The 20,260-nt window shown below is 39.3% G+C and overlaps 1 protein-coding gene across 2 annotated transcripts in view; it reads left to right on the top strand.

Moving 5' to 3' along the window:
• Positions 1–20,260, top strand: part of AFG2A (AFG2 AAA ATPase homolog A) — a 158,716-nt gene that overhangs the window by 122,476 nt on the left and 15,980 nt on the right. For both annotated transcript variants that reach the window (XM_081926425.1, XM_081926426.1), the window contains exon 15: positions 5,814–5,978. In XM_081926425.1, the coding sequence (XP_081782551.1) occupies positions 5,814–5,978 (165 nt within the window). The remainder of the gene's footprint in view (positions 1–5,813; positions 5,979–20,260) is intronic.

Raw genomic sequence — 20,260 nt, forward strand, 5'->3', positions numbered from 1 at the left:
TTTGTTTATACCCCACCCATCTGGCTGGGTTTCTGGGCACCTTCCAGCAAAATATAAAAAATAATAAAATGTCAGTTCCTGGTTTAAGAAGATACTATGAAGCTGCATGTTGGAGCTGGTTGAAAGAGTGGATGTTACTGAAAAATACGGAGGTTTTGGAACTGGAAGGCTGGGATAAAATTTATGGATGGCATGGCTATTTAATTTATGGGAAAATACAAGTACACAAAAGATTTACGAACCACTTAGTGAGAAAGGCCTTGTTTGAAGTATGGGAGAGAACAAAGGAGAAAATTATAGAAAAAACTCTGTGGTGGATCTCCCCACTAGAGGCAACCTCCACACTTAAAAACAATGCAAAACACTCATGGCCAACTTATGAAGAGTTGGTGGAAGAAGTGAATGAAAATCCCAGATTAAAAGTTTTTGGTGCCATTATCAGGTTGTTAGAGTCACTTTGGGCTGCCAGGCCTTGTGCACTAAATTAATGATTGAGTAGTTGATAATATCTATTTTCTTTGCACCTTGAGCGCTCTGGGTTATAACAAATCAGTATTAAATCTTGTGGCAGGTTTCGTCATCATTTTCAGGCCATTTCAAAAGGTTTTTGCAAGCTGGGAGGAAAGCTCCCAGTTTGCCATGTTGATTCAGTGACATCACCACCACCTCTGTTTGAATGTTATTATTTATTTGATTTATGAATTTCTTCCCATGAGCTGTCCCAAAGCAATTTATAATACACATTTACAATACATAGAATGATTGCATTTTTAAAAAAATTGTTAAAACATTTGCTTCTGTAAAGACAATTGAAACAATTACGCACACAAACACACAATTTAAAACAACAACATACACATATATAATCAGTTCAAATCCAGTACAGATACTGAATAGTATTTCAAAAATCTCCACTTAGAACAGCTCTTTGAAAGAGGAATGTCTTCAACAGGCACTGAAAGGGGAAAGGAAGAAGTCATCTGTCTAATATGTGCCTTGATATTTGTACTAACGCTACAGGAGAGCAGAAGCAGTAGTAGCGCACCATTAACATAACGTCACAATCACATATCTATAAGTCTTCTGTTTTCAGCGGGGCTTACTCCTAGGTAGCTGTGCATAGGACTGCAGCCAAATTTCATTAGGGTTTTAAGTAGCACTCTTGTCTCTTCCCCAGCTCTGTTTATTTCTTTAAACCCAACTCTTGGAGACCTTTCCTAAGTGCATGATTTGTGACCCTTACTCTTCTGGTCCACTGTGATAACCTGCTTTGCAATAATATTAACAAATCACATTTAACTATTGGATGCACATAAATCCACCATAGTGTTTATTTGTTTACATTGGTTTCATCAATCTGCCCTTCCTTGGACTCATTTCAGATAAATATCCACTCCTTCTGAGTTGTCAAATCTTGCTAGGAACATCAAGCCACCTGTTTCTCTCTCTCCCCCTCCCCCCCGGCCAATCTTTTATTAATACTTTTGGGTAATAGCCATGTAAAATGTTTCTGCTTTGTTGACTGTGCCTTACAAAAGCGCTGCCACTTGATACTGCAGATTCTTCCTGAACACCTGCTGTCAAACACATCAAGTCTTTTCTTGTCAGTTTGCACAATGCTTCAGGTCTTGAGCAAGGCTGACATGACAGAAATGTTGTACAGCCTGATTCTTTAAAATAATTCTATTCCTGTCTCTGTCTAAAATAGTCAGTTCCCAACACTCTCTATTGGTCATAATCTCCTAACATTCTCATCATACAAACTACTTGTTTGGGAGTTGCAACCTAAAAGCCACCCCAGGGGTATATGATGAGGAAAGGGCATTTCTTCCCATGCCATAGCCCTGATCTGAATCTCTCTCTCTCTCTCTCTCTCTCTCTCTCTCTCTCTCTCTCTCTCTCTCTCTCTCCACACACACACACACACAGAGAGATTATGAATCACACAGACACATAGACATTATGGAGCTGCCATCAGCTGTGAAGCAAAAGACATACAGTGGTACCTCGGGTTAAGTACTTAATTTGTTCTAGAGGTCTGTACTTAACCTGAAACTGTTCTTAACCTGAAGCACCACTTTAGCGAATGGGGCCTCCTGCTGCTGCGCCACCAGAGCACAATTTCTGTTCTCATCCTGAAGCAAAGTTCTTAACCTGAAGCACTTTTTCTGGGTTAGCAGAGTCTGTAACCTGAAGTGTATGTAACCTGAAGCGTATGTAACCCAAGGTACCATTGTACCTTGGTTAGAAACACAGGAAGCTGCCTTATACAGAGTCCGAGCACTGGTAGATCAAGCTCATACTTATCTACACTGACTGGGAACAACTTCTCCAGAGTCTCAGAAAGGGGATGCTCTTAACTCCACCTAGACATGCTGGGAATTGAACCTGAAACCTTCTGCATGCAGGGCAGATGCGCTACAACTGAGCTACAGCTCTTGCATCTTCCCCTCAGTGCCTAATAGCAGCTGAGCGGGGGACTGAGGTAAAGTAATCATGATGGGAGTAAAAAGCTCTCTCACACACACATACACACACTCACCGCCAATCACGTTATGGCTCTCGTCAAAATTAGCATTTGTTAATTAGCATATCAAAATTGTGTTTAATATATTAACTGGAACGCCAACATGGTGTGTTGTTTGGCTCTTACTATGCAAGGAGACAGAGCAATAAAAAAATGGGATCAAGAAAATAGGAGCCGACTCAGTTCTCAGCTATTCCCATTGGGTTCTCTGGAAGAAAATAAACCAGCTTTTAAATATGGAACATAGTTGGGAGGCCCAAAATATGTTTTCTTATAAATATTTTGTACTGCTCAATATAAAAGATATTTGAAAGATCATCTCATCCCTTATATACCCAATTGATCACTGCCTTCTAAAGGAGAGGGAATCCTGGAGATACCATCGTATCAAGAGGTCTCTTATGCACTATGTCAGCATCAGGGTGTGGCAGTGTCTTTGGAACTCCTTCCCATTAGATTTAAGTCAGGCACCATTGATCTCTCTTGTCTTTTCAGCACCTATTGACTTTACTCTTTCAACAAGCCTTCAAAGTGGATTTTCTTTTTATTCCAGTTAGCATCTGTACTGTACTGGATTTGGAATTGGAATGCTCCGTCTCTTTCAATAGAGACTGATCCATTTGGGGGGGGGCACTGCCCCACCAACCTCAACAAGTCTTGGGGAGAAGACTACAATTAGTTGGCTCTGCCTCTCATTAGATCAGGCTCCACCTACTGTGGCTCACCCTGATTTCTACTCAGCGGGCACTGCTGCTTCCGTCCACATCCTTTTATAAGTATCTGGGAAAGGAGGAGGGTGAAAGACAACAATTTCCCCCCTGAAAAGGAAAGTAAAAGCTATTCAGTGACCCTCCCCCCAATCCTTCTTTTATGTACTGAAGTTCTCACCCTGGGCCAGCAGGGGGATACTGTAGATAGTTTGCACTCAGGTCCACATATGCAAATAAGGGATTGAAAGTGACTTTCAGTGATTGGATAGTTACAGAAAGTGGTTACTGTTGCGTTCTAGTGGAGCTCTATATAAGCAGGCTGGCTGAACCCTTCAGTTCAGTTCAGTTCTGGCCTGTGAATAAACAAGAGCTGTTTGAAGAATTGCTGTGCCGTCTGATATGTCCACCCACAACTTAACACCTTCAAGTTTAGATGCTATGCAAAACAAAATGCGTGCACACAAACCTGCCCCCGCCCCCGCCCCACAATTATATTCAGAAATCTTAAGAGAATGAAGCAGGAGAGTGTAATAGCCTTTGCCATAAGCCATGTTGAATTGCTGCTGCTGTTTTTTAAAAAGCGTGCATGCCTACTGCGTGCACCTAAAGGGATACTGGATGCGTGCCAAAATGTTAAAAATTCCAAAGCAGCATCCTGATATAAATGTGACTTGACTGAACAATGAGCTGGCAGTTATATCTTCTAGCTTGTTGAGACTTTAAGGAAACACTCTGATGATCCTTTGGGCGGCTGCACTGAACTTGCTGTATAGTTTCCTTAGCTGAGAATATGTGCGCTTTTGTTTTAAAAATAACAGGACATCTCTTAGCATGCACAATACATTTTTTCCACCCCAGAGTACTCACAAAAGTCTTTTTAAAGAAACTAGGAAGGGTGTTAACTTGATCAATGCTGTGCAGGAAGGAAAGCTTCTTCCTACTATTTTTCAGCGTGACTTTCACTGACATGATCAGGCTGGGAAAAGTCTTATTGGCTGAGAGCCCAGGACAACCGTGCAATATCTCTAGTCAACTGGAACTCAAACTACACTGCCCAAGGGAAAACTATAACATAAAAAACAACTTGGGTTACGTGCTGTGCCTTAAACACATCCAGCTGAAAATGTGTTTAAAATTCTGAATTTGCATGCAAGCTGTTGTGGATGTGGGGTTGGTTGTTTGTTTTTTAACAAGATGGCAATATTTATCAGCAAATTAAAATGTATTGTTTTCAAATTATTTATTAAGTTTAATAAGGAAGAATTCAGACAACTGGAATTCAATCCACCCACAATTGTGTCATCACCATGGGGTCAGTTCTACAAGGTTAAACATAGTTAAAAGGATATCATGTGTATTGTATGTATTGTCAGATGTGCATTGTCCAATACATGATGGTCCATAAGCTGCAATCCTTTTGACAACTAAGGTCATATTCAAACCATACCTTTAAACCACACTTGTACTACTCTTAGAAGAGTCTTGGCTTCACCCCCCCAAAAAAACCTGGGAGCTGTAGTTGGTTAATGGTGCATGGAATAGTAGTTTTGGGAGGGATCTCCTATCAGCTTTCAGCATGGGAAGCCACGACTGTTTTAAGAGTGGCATAAGAGTACTTTAAATATATGGTGTGTATGTGCCCTAAGGCCCCCTATTCATTTTATTACAGCAACAAGAGAGCTACTGCAACATGGTTGTATCCTGTGAACACAAGCATGCTGGATGTGATGGTGCTGCAATTCCTCCTTGTGTGAGCATCACCTGTCTGGGGTTTCCAAGGAAGGAACCGTGTCGCAGCAACTCTTGTGTCACTGGGAGTTCATTAGTACTGGGCCTTGGTTCAATGAGGAGTGGTGTTCATAAGAAGTCACTGCACGGGAGTGGGGAAACATCCATCATGCTTTGTGCACTTCCAGCTAGCAGCAGTCAGTAATGTTAAGTAGGATCGGTGACATGCACCTTGTGGTGACACCATGTCAAAACTCATTTATTTACCAAGGCAAGTTTTAAAGTTGATCAGTAGGTCGTCTCTTTGGCATTTTGACTGCCTCTTTTGTTTTTACTTATGGTACTATTTTATTCTTTATTGTTTTATACTGTATGCGATTAAATTCGTGTTTGTTCACATTTTTCATTACCTCTGAAAACTGGCTCAGATAATTTTTAACAATCAAACAAAGAATTGGGCCTATATGTTGTATAGAAAGTGGCATGGGCTGCATTTTTTAGCAGGAACCCTGTGGTAGGTTGTTACAATTATTACTTCCTCCTGTGTTACTTACCTGATGCAAATATTAGAAAAGGCACATAAAGATGAATGCAAATTATAGGTGTCTGTTTTCCTCTCAGTATATGTACTAGAAAGCCGCTGTGCAAATCAGCTTCCTGTTACGCATTTCGGAAACTCAGTGGCCACTTGTGCCTTATATCTTATGTCACTTTTGCGATGGATGATGTTAATTCCTATGTCAAAAAGCTGCTGTAACAATTAATCAAAGGAAAATAATTCTGTAAGTCGTTTTCTTTGTCAGCTTCCTTCTGATCCAATAATTATATATTTTTTTAAATGACTTTAGGCTTTGATGCGACCTGGTCGAATTGACAGAATCATATACGTGCCTCTTCCTGATGCAGCTACTCGTAAAGAAATATTTAAAATCCAGTTTTCTGCCATGCCTGTGTCTGAGGAGGTCCACATGGATGAGCTTGTACAACAAACACAGAAGTATTCAGGAGCAGAGGTAAGAACGCAGTGCCATATGAAAATGTGAAATCTTAATACCGTATTTTTTGCACCATAACACTCACTTTTTTCCTCCTAGAAAGTCAGGGGAAATGTCTGTGTGTGTTATGGAGGGAATGCCTATGGGTGGTGGGGGGGATATGCTGCAGTCGTGAGCAGAGGATCCATGGTTCCCCTTCCTTCCCTCCTCCATGGCTTACTTTGAAACAGCAAAGCGGGAGAAGAGCCACTGAGTGGGGAGGAGAGAGGGACAGAGAGCCTGCTTGCTTTAAAGGAGCAAAGCGGGAGAGGAGAGGAGCCTTCTCCTCTTATACCCCTCTTCTGCATTATTAACAGCATCCTTCTCCACCCACCCCACGCGTGTTCCTTGTCCCTTGAGTGCTTTTCCTTCCCTCCCCACTTAAAACATGGTTACAAAGCATGGATCCACATGGATCCTCAGGATTTTTGCACTGGGTCACCCCAAATTCACATCAGATCACATAGCATGTCCATGGCTACAGCTTGCACCAAAAAAATCACGCACCCACTGTTGCCTGGGGCCGCAGTGGTGCAAAAACGTGGTTACAAAGCATGGATCCACATGGATCCTCAGGATTTTTGCATTGGGCTACCCCAAACTCACTGTCAGATCACATGTCTGTGGCCACAGCATGAACCACAAAAATCATACATCCGCTGTTTCGTTTAGAATATTTTTTTTCTTGTTTTCCTCCTCTAAAAACTATGTGCGTGTTATGGTCGGATGCGTGTTATAGAGCGAAAAATACGGTAATTATTACTATATGTTTGATTTCCTGTAATTGTGTTTTGCCATCTTGTTTGTGTTCCTCCTCATAACATCATAAGTGAAATGGCATTTTACATATTGAGCAACGAATTGCTGTCAAGGCCGTGCAGTCAGCTGGTCAGATCCGTCTTTCTAATCCATATCAGAAGCATACCTAGCAGTTGGTGGAACTGGCCGTGGGGGGATGACATGCAAAAATCACCTATCAGACTATGGCATGTATGATGTATACAGTATGTGTGTGGTATGTGCCACCACTGTCAGGGTGAGATCAAATGTGGGAGAAGCTTCCCAACCTCCATGCACTATGGCACAAAGACATGCAAATTCTTTTGCCCTTCCTCTTCACCTTGTCTGCATTGCAGACACTTTGAGTAGTTGGGTCACATAAAATAGTAATTCCTAAGGTGGCTATTGAGATAAAGTGATTTTTTATTTTTTTTGGAATGACCTACAGCTCCTTGCCAATGGTACAAGGGACCCTAGGTATGCCTGTAGTAATTCTTCACACATTTAAAAAACAAGAACCAAAAACTATAGTGAAAGCATTTCTGTGTAGCGCTTAATGTGAAACCTGTGTGCAGATTACATAAATAATGTGTGCATGTTGTGATTTGTGCTGACCATAGCAAATGATGATTTCCACATGAGTTTCGTGTTAATTTCTGCCATCCAAGTGGATAATAATTTTGACCCAATCAACAAAACACTTAGCTACCCCTCCCAGTTTGGTGTCATCTGCAAATTTGATGAGCATCCCCTCAATTTCTTCATCCAAGTCGTTTATAAAGACGTTGAACAACAACAGGTCCAGGACAGAACCCTGTGGCACCCTACTTGTGCTATGTGTATTATCAAGAGCTGCTTTGTATATCTCTGGTTGTCCACTGAATTGAGAACATGAGACAGTCATATGTAGATGTGCTCTGAGAGAACAGCTGTCTGTTGGATTACAGTGATGTACAAAATGAAAAGTTGACCAATGCATGGTAACAGACGAGTTACCATTATTAAATCCCTACTCGTTATAGTTATTTCATATTTCTTTATTTAAATCATGTAAAATCCATCTTCAAACCAGGTGTCACCAAGATAATATAAAAAATAATATAATCCACTAAAACACATTAAACATCATTAGAGTGTAAAGATTTACATCTGCCTTATCTAAGGAACAATAAAAATGACTATAACATATAAAAGATCCACGAAGGACAGAGTGAACAGATAAGTTTTTTTACTAGTGAATATAATATCTGTAGACGCAGGTGGCGCTGTGGGTTAAAGCCTCAGCGCCTAGGACTTGCCGATCAAAAGGTCGGCGGTTCGAATCCCTGCGGCGGGGTGCGCTCCCGCTGCTCGGTCCCAGCGCCTGCCAACCTAGCAGTTCGAAAGCACCTCTGGGTGCAAGTAGATAAATAGGGACCGCTTACCAGCGGGAAGGTAAACGGCGTTTCCGTGTGCAGCTCTGGCTCGCCAGAGCAGCGATGTCACGCTGGCCACGTGACCCGGAAGTGTCTCCGGACAGCGCTGGCCCCTGGCCTCTTAAGTGAGATGGGCGCACAACCCCAGAGTCTGTCAAGACTGGCCCGTATGGGCAGGGGTGCCTTTACCTTTACTATAATATCTGTACTATTGACACCTCCCAGATATCCAGGAGAGACCATTCCATAAGGGGACCACCACAAAGAAAGTCTGTCATCAGGTGGTCATAATATGAATATTCGCAGGACAAGGAACAACCAAGATTGCTTTATCTGGTGATCACAGTGAGTGGGTAGATCTATATTTAATGTGTGTGCATATGGTATATATGTACTGATTGACCTTACCACTTGTTGTTCAATACTTGTTGTATTGGTGATGTTGTTCAATACTTGCTGTATTGGTGATGGAGGCCAATAGAGCTGCGACTAACACCCAGGAATTGTCTCACTAGATTTATATATAACACAATATTTATATGTGTGTGTATGTTTAAAGTATATGAAAACCACAAAAGCCATTTCTTAGAGCCTTTTAGAGGAGCTTTTCAGACAATTGCCTACTTTCATTAATAAGCTTTATCTCATTATACCTCTAGTTCCCTGCCTTACCATTTTACATTTTACAGCAAAAAGGAATCACTTTAGTTGATAACTTCATGATACTTGATTTATGGCAACCACTTACAGCAAAAAGCAGAATTATTGCAACCCACTGGGGTTCTAAGCAGTGCAAATACTTTACTATTCATGTGGTGCTGAACTATTATTTTTAATGCACCTTACTGTTTTTCATATATGTCATAAACAGCAACCCCTCCCATTCTTCCATAGATACATCCATGGAAGTAAGAGAGTATACAGTGATAATCAGTCAATATTTATCTCAAATGCTTACCAAAATTTGCTCAGTGAAAGCAGTTTTTCAGAATAATCAAATATTATGGAATTAGTAAAGAGGTGATTGTGGGTTTTTTTTTTAAGAATGATTTATTCAAGTAGCATGAACTTGCTGAAAATTCATTTGTTTGCTTAAGTTTTTTTTTTTAAATACCAATATAACTGACATCCCAAATAAATAGTCTTCATCCAATATTGTACTTAGGTTGCTTTCTTCTGAAAAGATTGTGAGGAAACATAGTATCCAAAGCAGACTGCCATCTATCCCAGAAAATCCTAGTTTATGTCTCATGTTTAGATTTCTCGTTGACTAGCTTTGAAAGTAGTTTTTTAAAGTAATAGCTGCATAGCTTAGACAAGAAAGTCTATTTACAAGAAATAACTTGCCATGGAAGTCAGAGGCAGGGAATTCTACCCTCAGTCCTCCGAATAGAGGAGTAGCTGTATCTCATAGTGTGTTTGTTATTAGTTTCCTTGCTACCTGTAATCTCTAGTTTCATTTGGGAGAGAAACCTTTTTCTCCTATTCTGATCAACTTTGAGTTGAACATTTGATGTAACAAGTCTGCAGCAGGATATTGAGCACAAATGTTCCCCTTTTCTTTCCACTGAAGGAACAAGCGTTAGAGAAGATGATGATGAGCTAATGAAAAGGTAGAAAGCATAAATCACCTTACAGTGTTTAATTTTTACATTCCTTGCCCTTTCATCAGTCCACAGAAACAGCAATTGAAATGAAGTAATAGTTCTTAGGCCAATGAACAGAAGTTTTAAGCTTACTTTCAGCCTTCAGAATTTCTAAAGATTCTTGCAAATGAGGTTAGAAGTAGTGTTAATGATACAGTATTATGTTGGGTAGTTCTTTACTTAATCACAAGGTTCAGGGTCCAGAAGTCAGGAGTAACCAAATATTTTTGTGCATTCTTGGATTTCCTCTTTTTTTATACACAACTGCATCCCATGCCATTCTGAGGGGTTTCGTGATTTTTCAGTGCATTTAAAAAAATGGATATTTTAGGGGAAATGGTGTAAGTTTCTTAGGGATCGCTTCATCTTAGTAATTTCCAGCTTTAAATTGCACAGAATTTGTCTCAATAAAACTGGCGCTGCTTATTCTATAAAGCTCAGCATAGGCTTTCTTAATTTGCTTTCTGGTGTTGTAATTAAAATTGCACACGAAGCCCTAAAGAACTGTTTGTTGCAAGTAAAAATGAAATCATGTGAATCCTGACAGATGTCAGGTTGCTAATTCTGTCATTCGGAAACTCTCTTATCCGGAAAGGATAATATAATTATAATTATCATACATTATCTACAATAAAAGGGTGAGTTTAGATGAAACATGTCTTGGCAGAATAGAGACTTGATTCCTTCTTTTAATAAGCACGTATGCTGATCCTTATTCTAAATCTGACTTTTAAAAGAAGTTTATTGCATCATTTTTCTTTTCAAATTAAAAGGACGACTGATCTGCTTTGTCCTAAATCTTTTCTCTTCGAACTGTGGAGGAAATATATAGAATAAATTATAAGAGTTCTATGAAAGAAATTAGCATTTAAACATTTCTGGAAACCAGAGCCTAGTTATCATCTCCTCCTTCCAATTCTGAAGCAAATTCCTTTTTAAATTCAGAAGTAGTTATAAAGACAACTCTCATGAGCAGGTCAAGCATGTGTGTGAAACATTCTGCTGAGAACAATAAAAACTGAAAAATCCTGCTTTCTAGTATAGAGCATCTCTTTGAGGTACATACGTTTATGGAAAATTAAGATGTGAGACAGTCTTAGCTTTATGGCAGACAGTTTATAGTGTGAGAGCCAAGGCTGGCATCATGTTATATGGCATATCATATAACCATGCTTACCAAAGAGACATTAAATGTGAGTAGAAACTATAAATCTATCACTTATACCTAGAGGACTTGGTGTAAATTTTATCTTCCTTGCCGAGCAATAACTCACAAGGGTGGCACACAGCGTGTACAACAAAATGCTGGTCCACTTTCACTCATGCTGTACCATGTTCTTATTTGATGTCAGGAAAGCATCAATGTGTTGCCATAAAGTCATATTGTACTGTATAGCATAGCTCAACTCTCATCTCAATCTTAAAGCACATCTGATTAAATGTAAGTCACGAGGAAGGACGCTGCTGATTTAAACCACCTCTTACATTCAGTAAAGAAAATGTAGACAGTTTTATCACTGGAAATGACTCTGCACAGAGTTCTACTACATTTCGTTGTTTGTTTCATAAAAATCAAGGAAAAAAATACAACCTGTTTGCAAAATTCATAGGCAAACATGCCTGTTGCTGAGCACTGGGGATCGTTTTATTTTGGGAACTAAAACCCCCATCCTCAAACATCCAAAGAAGTATTCCTGTATCATATTTCCATTCTGGTTCAGGAGTAGCTTACAATCTTTTTAGGGAAAAGCCCCATTGACTTTCTAAGTAAACATACTTGGCCTCAGACTGTCTCACTCTCGGTTACATTGGCAACACAGCCTTGACTGTTCATACACAGTTAGCACATGAAAAATGTAGTATAACAATACTTATTACAATCCATTATGTCAGCCTCTCTCACACGTGAAGCATTAAGAAATTTGTGAGCCTTGTTGCACTTTTGAATGCATCTTTCATTCAATAGCTCAAATTTCTGTCATGTGGCTGTACTATAAAGAAATGGATAGGAAGCTTGATAAACTTGCTTGATGTGTGTGATGCCAGCAGAGAACTGAGACTGCCTCGCCACTTTTCTTTCCTGCCCCCCGACCGCCTCACCACTAGTGTCAAGTAATAATGGAATTATGTGAGCCTCTTCCAGATATATGCACATTAGTGAAGGAGTCAGCAGTCAGCTATCCAGGAAGGTGGAGAGAGGGGATACACTTGCCCTTTCCCCCCAGTCCTGAAGACAAGAGAAACACTGAATTGAGTTCTTTGCCCTGGAGGGGGAATGGCCCAAAACTGGCAAAATGAGACCACATCCTTGTGTTCTGGTCCAGATTCCGAGTTAGCAGAATCAGGCCAGAAGGTGAGGGAATTCCCTATAAGATTGTTTGATTGAACGCCGTACTATTAAAAAAAACTGGACGTCCTACCCCCCTGGTCAAGAAACTTATTGGAGAATATCCTTAGCCACCAGGTGCATATAGCCATGCATGTGCACATATTTGCATGTGCTTGAGAATATGGAATTGGTATGAATACTATACTGCAAAGGAGGAAATACACATTAGTGGATTTTCACAGGTCTTCACTTGCTGTTTACTAATTTTATATCTCCTCCATCTTCCCCACCGTCCTCCATTTGTTCGCATAAAGTTGTCAAAAACTCTTCTGTGTAGAATGTAGGAGAAGGAAGTGTGTCGCCAGCACCACGGGGGCTGCTGTCACTTAGTAGAGGCTACAAAAGAAAGTCGGAAAGTAGCAATCTATCATCCAGCTGTGCTTCCCCTTCCCCCTCCCTCCCGTCCCAGTCTTCCCTGGGGCCATGCTTCTTTATTGTCCTCTGACTTAGCAGTGGTTCCCAGTAAAGGAAAAACATGTTGCTGTTTATAAGCAGTTGGGAATTTAATTCTAGAAGGAAATGGTCTCTTTCGGAAGTTGCTATTGTTTGTTTTTTCAGGCTGGTTTTTTAATTGTTTTTAAGTAAGTTGCAGATTTAATATTTATTTTATCAAGTTCATTTTTAAAAAAAATACAAATCAAATTACACTGGTCAGCCTTGAGAATTTTGCATGCTCCTTGGGAACAGTTTTACTCTCTTCAAGATATAGTTACTAGCATAATCTTAGTTCTTGTAGCAAATAGTGAAATGCCTGGTGCATTCTGCATGCAGCACTTTTACGTTGTGGGATAGGTGGGGTGCCTAACCTTTTTCATACTGGGAGCCACATTAACCCATGATCAACTCTGCAGAGTCCTCATGTCAAAGGGGGCATGGCCAAGGTGTAAAAATGGGTGTGGTGGGAACCTTAGTTTTTGGGACTTCATTTTGAAAAGTCTTTCCCATCAGTTATTTTACACAATTTTAAATTAAGTTTTTAATCATGCATTATTCATTATTAAATTCAAGGTTTTTAGAAAAAGATCCTCCCCTTTTTTGAAGGAGCAATTTTATGTGGACTCTACCACTTCCTTGACATCCTGTTACTCCTGAGCTTTGCATTCTTACTCTTGTTGGCATTAGGTTATATAACTACCTGAAGGTTATGTAACTATCTGAAGGCTAATTTAGATAGGATGTTTATGCTGAACTAACACCCTAGTCAGCCATCTAGCTGCTTCCATCAAGCCCAGCTTGATAGCACCAGGGGTCTTTCCCACAATCTGTCTTTATAGATTATCATTATAGATACTTGATTTAAAAAGATCTGCTTCGGACTTCGGTGTCAAATCATGCTGTATTTGATGTGTAAAAACAATTCAAATCAGAACACAAACATGTTCAATAGAAATCCATTTTTTTTTCTCTTGAAGACAGTGTGCTAATTGAGATGGTTTTGCTGTAACCAAATTTATTTTTATGTGGAAGGTAATAGAATTTTTAATAGAGAGTTCAGAAAGAGAATGGAAATCCAGCTAGAGAATTCTGTGATCCTATCTGGAGTACTATTTGGTTGTGGACACCCCAATTCTGTTAAAAACATGCTCTTAAACTGTAAAGAATTAAGAAGAAAGCTACATGTATGATAAAGGATCTAGAAGGAATATCATTGAAAGAAAAGTTAAATTAACTGCCTATGTTTAGTACAAACATATCTGTACTAAACTTTCAAACTTTAAAAAGACAAAAGCAAAAAGAGAGAAAAGTGTACATTGTACCTACTGAAAAGCAATGAATCTACCTTGCTGAAATTTAATCAATAGGAAAAACTATAAAGTCATCTTCAGTGGCACAAGCATCATGTAGAGCCTCATTCCTTGAACGTTTTCTAGGATACATATTTGTCGGGAAAACTACAAAGAGCTTTTTGGTAACATTTATTACAACATAAGTCCAATTTCATCAGATGCATGAAGTATTATCCTGAATTACAGTATCTCAATACCAAGATCTATCTATATGGCTTGTGTTTATAAGAGAAAACTGTAAATGGGGAAATAAAATGGAGAAAATTGAGAGAAATAAAATGGAGAAAATTGAGAAAATTGAGGGAAATAAAATGGAGAAAATTTAGTAATTATCACTGTCTCTGCTTAACATTTGATAACACAATACATCCTGGTATTGATAATGCAATTAACACACACAATGTGCTAATAATCCTTTGTCTCAGTTGAGTCCACAAATGAGCCCACTGACCCCCTTGATGAATTCAATTGATTTCACATTGCAGTTGCCCTTTGAAGTTCCTTTGTTCCAAGATTGCCAATCTAAAGCCACTTAACACATTGCCAGGAGAGATTGAAATGTACCCCCCATCAGTTTTAGATTACTGTCATTTCTGGTGTCATATTTGTTTAATTGTTTTTTAATGATTGTTATTTCTATGCTCTTAGCAGTTCTTATTTTTATATGTAAGCCACCTTGAATCCCATATGGAGAAAAGGTTAATAATAATAATATCCATATATTACACTGAAGATGATAGGTGAATGAATGCCTGATGCTGTGGAGCATATAATAAGGTCCTGATTCCAGAGTAGGTAGACAAATATGAGATCTCTTTCCTATAGTCCCTGGGTCCATATCTCTGTTATGTGACCTATTGGTGGTGGTGGTGAGCAGCAGTTTTAGATTGAGGGCTGTCAGTAAGCAAGTATGGTGCTACCACTCAAGGCCTGTGAAAGGGAAGTATCATTTTTCAGGATGTGCTATAGATAGATCATTGATGATATGTTTGAGTGGCTTCAGCTAGAAATTGTAAGTAACAACAGTAGTCTATCATTTTGCCTTCTAATTTGGTCCTATAATAGGTTGTTCCTAGGTACCAGTTCGGCCTAGTTAATCAGTCTGTCCTTCCCCTCCCCCAAAGTGCTGGGTGTGTATTGTACTTTGAAGAGGGTCTGCTATAAATTCTTAAGTAGTTTGTCAGGGATTTTTTTAGGTACAAGGACCTGATTATAAATCATGGTTATGCTAGATTAGGTAACCCAAATAATCAGAAAAACTTGCCGCTCTTTATAGTGCTGGAAGTACAAGCTTTGCAGAGTATATGTTTGATAGCAAGCAAGAGCATACATATGTGCTATATTGACTTTAAAACCAATAACCAAAAGCCCACACAAAAATGAAGACTTAGTATTGTTTCTGGGAAACTGCTTGGTCTTGGACTATTCCATGTTATAGACTACAGGCACCATTATTTGTATGTTATTCACTTGGTCAAGCACTTGCTGTTGGGAGTTGTAAAGAAGGTATCCCAAGCTTTTCAGTGATAGGCTAAAATACATATTCTTAATTTTTAAAAAATGCTTATAAGGAAGCTCTAGTAATGTGCTCTAAGCAGTTTACATTACTCTCTCCCCCCCCCCCCACACACAAACACACACACCCTTTATCAGAATACAGGTTGCTTTGTTCTGCATCCAAATTACCAAATGGTTCTCTTGGGCTTCCTCATTAGAGGTAGTCTAATGTACAAATTGGGACGCGGGTGGCGCTGTGGGTAAAACCTCAGTGCCTAGGACTTGCTGATCGTATGGTCGGCGGTTCAAATCCCCACGATGGGGTGAGCTCCCGTCTTTCGGTCCCAGCTCCTGCCCACCTAGCAGTTCAAAAGCACCCCTAAGTGCAAGTAGATAAACAGGTACCGCTTTATAGGGGGAAGGTAAACGGCGTTTCCGTGTGCTGCGCTGGTGCTGGCTCACCAGAGCAGCTTCGTCATGCTGGCCAGGTGACCCAGAAGTGTCTCTGGACAGCGCTGGCTCCCGGCCTCTTAAGTGAGATGAGCGCACAACCCTAGAGTCGGACATGACTGGCTTGTACGGGCAGGGGTACCTTTACCTTTACTAATGTACAAATAATAAACAAGGATAATAAAATCAGTGGGACTTTGGGGGTCTCAGCCTCATTGTATAGTCAAAGCTAAAAATATGTATTGGCTTGCTAAAAAAAACATGGATTATTAGTTTGAATGAAATTCCCAGTCACAAGGGCCAAGTGCCGCATATAAAGAAACATGTATATTTGTATAAGATAGTAACTTCTACATATTCTGGGCTCTCATACTTCTACCTTTCACAGATGTGTTGACACTGTCAGCTGAAATCCACATAGGTATTTATTTATTTATGGCTTTTCATTAAAATAAACAGATCATTTCATGTTATTTAAGCAATAAGGTTCAACAAGATCAAACAATAAGCCATGTGATCAAGCCATACAGTTATGGGCTGTTTTGTGGTTTTATTTTATTATTATAATGTTAATTGTACCTGTTTTAATTGTGACGTTTTTTGTAATTTGCTTTGGCACTATTTGTTGACAGGCAAGCTGTAAAGTGCAGTCAAACACACACATTAAAACACCAGTGCACTAACCTCTCTTCTAAAGGATGAGATTATAAGAGCCAGTGCAGTGTAATAGAGTGCTGAACTAGGACTTGAGAGACCAAGTCTCAAATCCTCACTTAGCCATTAAGCTCACTGGGTGGCCTTGGGCTAGTCACTGCCTCTCAGCCTAACCTACCTCACAGGGTTGTTGTAGGGATTAAATGAGTATGTGGAAAACTACCCTGAGGTCCTCTGATATGTGATAAACTACGCCAGGTAGTTTAGATGTTTCGTTGAGAGAGGTGGGCTTTCATTTTTAATACTGCCTTTTATAATCTGTTCATCCTCTAAGGCCTGCCTTTTAATCAGTCATCTGCCTCATTCAGATAAACTCTTTCTAGAATATAATTATTTTCTGAAAAAAATGAAGATCTGGTTGTCACAAAAGATGTTATGTTTTGAACTCCTTCCCTGATAAGCCATAAATCTCTGCTGTATATATTGCAGTAATTAATTGAGCGTTTCAAGTTAAGAAACTTCCTGACTGGACTTGGCTGTTCCTGCATGTACAGAGGCTGTAGCCAAATGTAACATGTCTGCAGAGCTTTTAAAGTCATGATATGAAGATATTTAGCGTTAGGAAATAGTGAAGGTGTGTGGAACCACAGCTTTTATCACTGATTCATCCACTGTGAAGGCATTCTGGTTGTACATATTGCCCACCAAGAGCAGCGCTGCCAGATTTCATTCATTTCAACAGGGCATCCACACTGAAGCCTTTCTAGAGCCAGTACTGTATTGCTTTCCCTCTTGTCTGAAAGGATATGCTTAATTGTAATGCACTTGAAAAAATTGCCTTAATTTCTTTACTCGTTTTATCCCACAAAATAAATATCAGTAATTAAAAGTAGTATTATGTGGTACAGACAACCGCCATTTTGTACCAGGTTACATTCCTGATCTCCACACGCATCGGCGGAGCATGTATATGCCCGCTCCACCTTTTACAGCCCATTAAGTCCTGCCCCCTTTTCTTCCTTTCTTTTTTGCCAATTATTTTTATTGATTTCCCAGTTTTAACCCAATTACAGTACTTACGTAGTTTTAGGCATTGGTTTTTTAAAAATCAAGTTCAGACTATTGACTGACAATTCTGAGTTAATTTGAAAGCCATAGATCTTCTCCACTTTGTCTTTTTCAATATTATGCCTGAGCCCTCAGCTCTGAGAGACGTATATACAAAACAGAACAGGTGTGCATGTCTCATACCTCAAATATTTTGATAACCCAAGGCATTTTGAGATCTACCACCACATCCTCCTGCTCATTTCTGATTGAAGATAGGGCTTTAGTTTTGTCAGAAACCCAAGTATCCCAAGTGCTTTCAAATGATCATCATTTACGTTATGATATCCACAGTGGATAAAATTACCTTACGAGTGTCACAAAGATAAACTGGAGCCATTTCCTACCCAGTTATTATCCGTGTAGAACAGGTTGTTCCCTGCATGTCAGGACAACACTGATAACATTTGGCAGCAGAAGCAAATATACACACTAATATTAGAGCTGTGATAACAGACAGGCTTGCATTCTGAGTTTGATGTTTGGTAGCAGTCATTCATCTTTGTTTTGCTGCTGCTGCTCCTCCTGTTCTGCGGTACAGTACAGAATGAGTTCATACATTGGGCTCACAAAGCACACTTCCTAAAGCAGGTGACTGCCCATATAACTTCACAGTTTGTTAAGAAAACAAACCAGAAAAGAATTTAATAACATTGGGCGACATCCAATTGTGACTGCTTACACAACGGAAATCTGCATGCACAATGAGATTTCCGGTTTCTCTTCTCCTGCTTCCAGCCCCCTGCATGCCCCAAAAATTTGCACAGAAGGGACCCTCAGCTTCCAGGATAGATTTTGGGGGTGCCAGGAGGAAGAGAGAAAGGCTCTGCTGTTGCAAAAGCAGGCAGCTGTTCTCATCATGTTAGATCTTTTCTCACCCATTGTCTGTATGAATAACGACATTAAATGTGAGAGAAAAGTACCCAAGTTCACAGTTTGAACCCAAAGGAGTGTGGACACAGAGAAAAACATATGCTTATTATTTATTTAAAATACTTTTATGCAACCTTTTTAAGGAGGGGCTTACACATATATAGTGCAACTACAACAGTAAAATCAATGAAAGTCAGTAAAAATAAACCCCATTTTGGGTATTTAATAAGTGGCTGTTAACTCTTCAGTATTTCATTCAATCTGTTTAACTGCATGGTCATAGCTATAGCCTGGTTAAGGTGCATTAAATTCAATTCTTAATACTTCAGTAGAATGGCTAAAACTGAAGCATTTATATTTATTCTGGCCATGTACACCTTCAGATGTGAGATTGTAGAAGAGCCAGAAATGTATGAATGGCAGCATTATTTTGCCAAGATATATATATGGCAGCTTTTTGTGTGCTTACTTGATGATGCGATTCTGAAATGATGAGGAATAATGCTTTAAAATAAACCATACCTATGTAATCAATTATTTAGAGTATAGTGTAAACTGACTCAAAAACATCTGAGCAATATTTTTAGTTGCCAGAAGTCTATATAATGTAGACAATTGCTCAAGTTAAATTGTGTGATTTGGCTACATGTTACAAACATCATCATAATAGCCATATGGTTTAAGAAGCATGTTGTTTTCTGACAAGCTAACGTACTGGAACTATTTTGTTTATGTTGCTGCAACAGCATAAGAAAGAATAAGAAACATTTTTGGTTCATGCAACTTATATTTGGTTCTTGCAATTTATATTTCTCCACCCTACTTTTGCTTGGTATAGTGCTTACATGTGCCATTGATTTCAAGAAGGGCCATTCCAAAATAGCAAAGGGAATGTTTTAGAGAAACTAGTTGTATGCTTGATCCGCTGAATTGGCTTGCAAAATTGCAATTGATAGAATCTTTCAAAAATATGCTTTGCACTACTAATGCCATTTAAAAATACATTTATTTCTGAACCAGAATGGCAGGTGTTGATTTGTACTTACTGCAAGCATTCCTAGTATTCACAATGGTATATTTGTTGAATCCTGTTTTGCACGTAGTATTGATTGGGCAAATCAGGGAATGTGCAATACAGACATGGTGGGTCATGTAAATGTATGAGAAGTGAAAATGGAACACACTCCCTGAATATACCCAAGATTCCTGTGCAGATCATCCCAATTTAATCATGGATCATGAAACACACAGTAACAGGGAACTGCAGGTGGTTATGTTTTGGAACAAAAGTGGTTGGTTGCAAAATGGGCTGCTCCAAACATTATTTCTCTTACGGAAGAAGTAAAGGAGCATACAATCTAGACAGGAAAGTGGAAGGGAGATTCCCATAGATCTCCAAAGAGTTGCATGATGGAATAAAGTGAGTGGAAAGAACATCCTCCCATCCCAAGTGAACCCTCAATACACATCACTGTTAAGTATTAAGATAGTATATCCATCTAAAAGCTTTAACACATCAGAGGGCACCAGTACCACTTCAACATAGGCTCACACAGTCATATATTTCTTCATTAGTTTGATAACAAATATGAAGGTTATGAAAGATTATTAACCATGTACAATTTTTTAGTGGACTGTTTTTGGTGGGTTAGGGTGGGCAAAA

Source organism: Podarcis melisellensis (genome assembly GCF_964234715.1).
Source record: "Podarcis melisellensis genome assembly, chromosome: 9".
In the NCBI taxonomy this organism is placed as follows: domain Eukaryota; kingdom Metazoa; phylum Chordata; class Lepidosauria; order Squamata; family Lacertidae; genus Podarcis; species Podarcis melisellensis.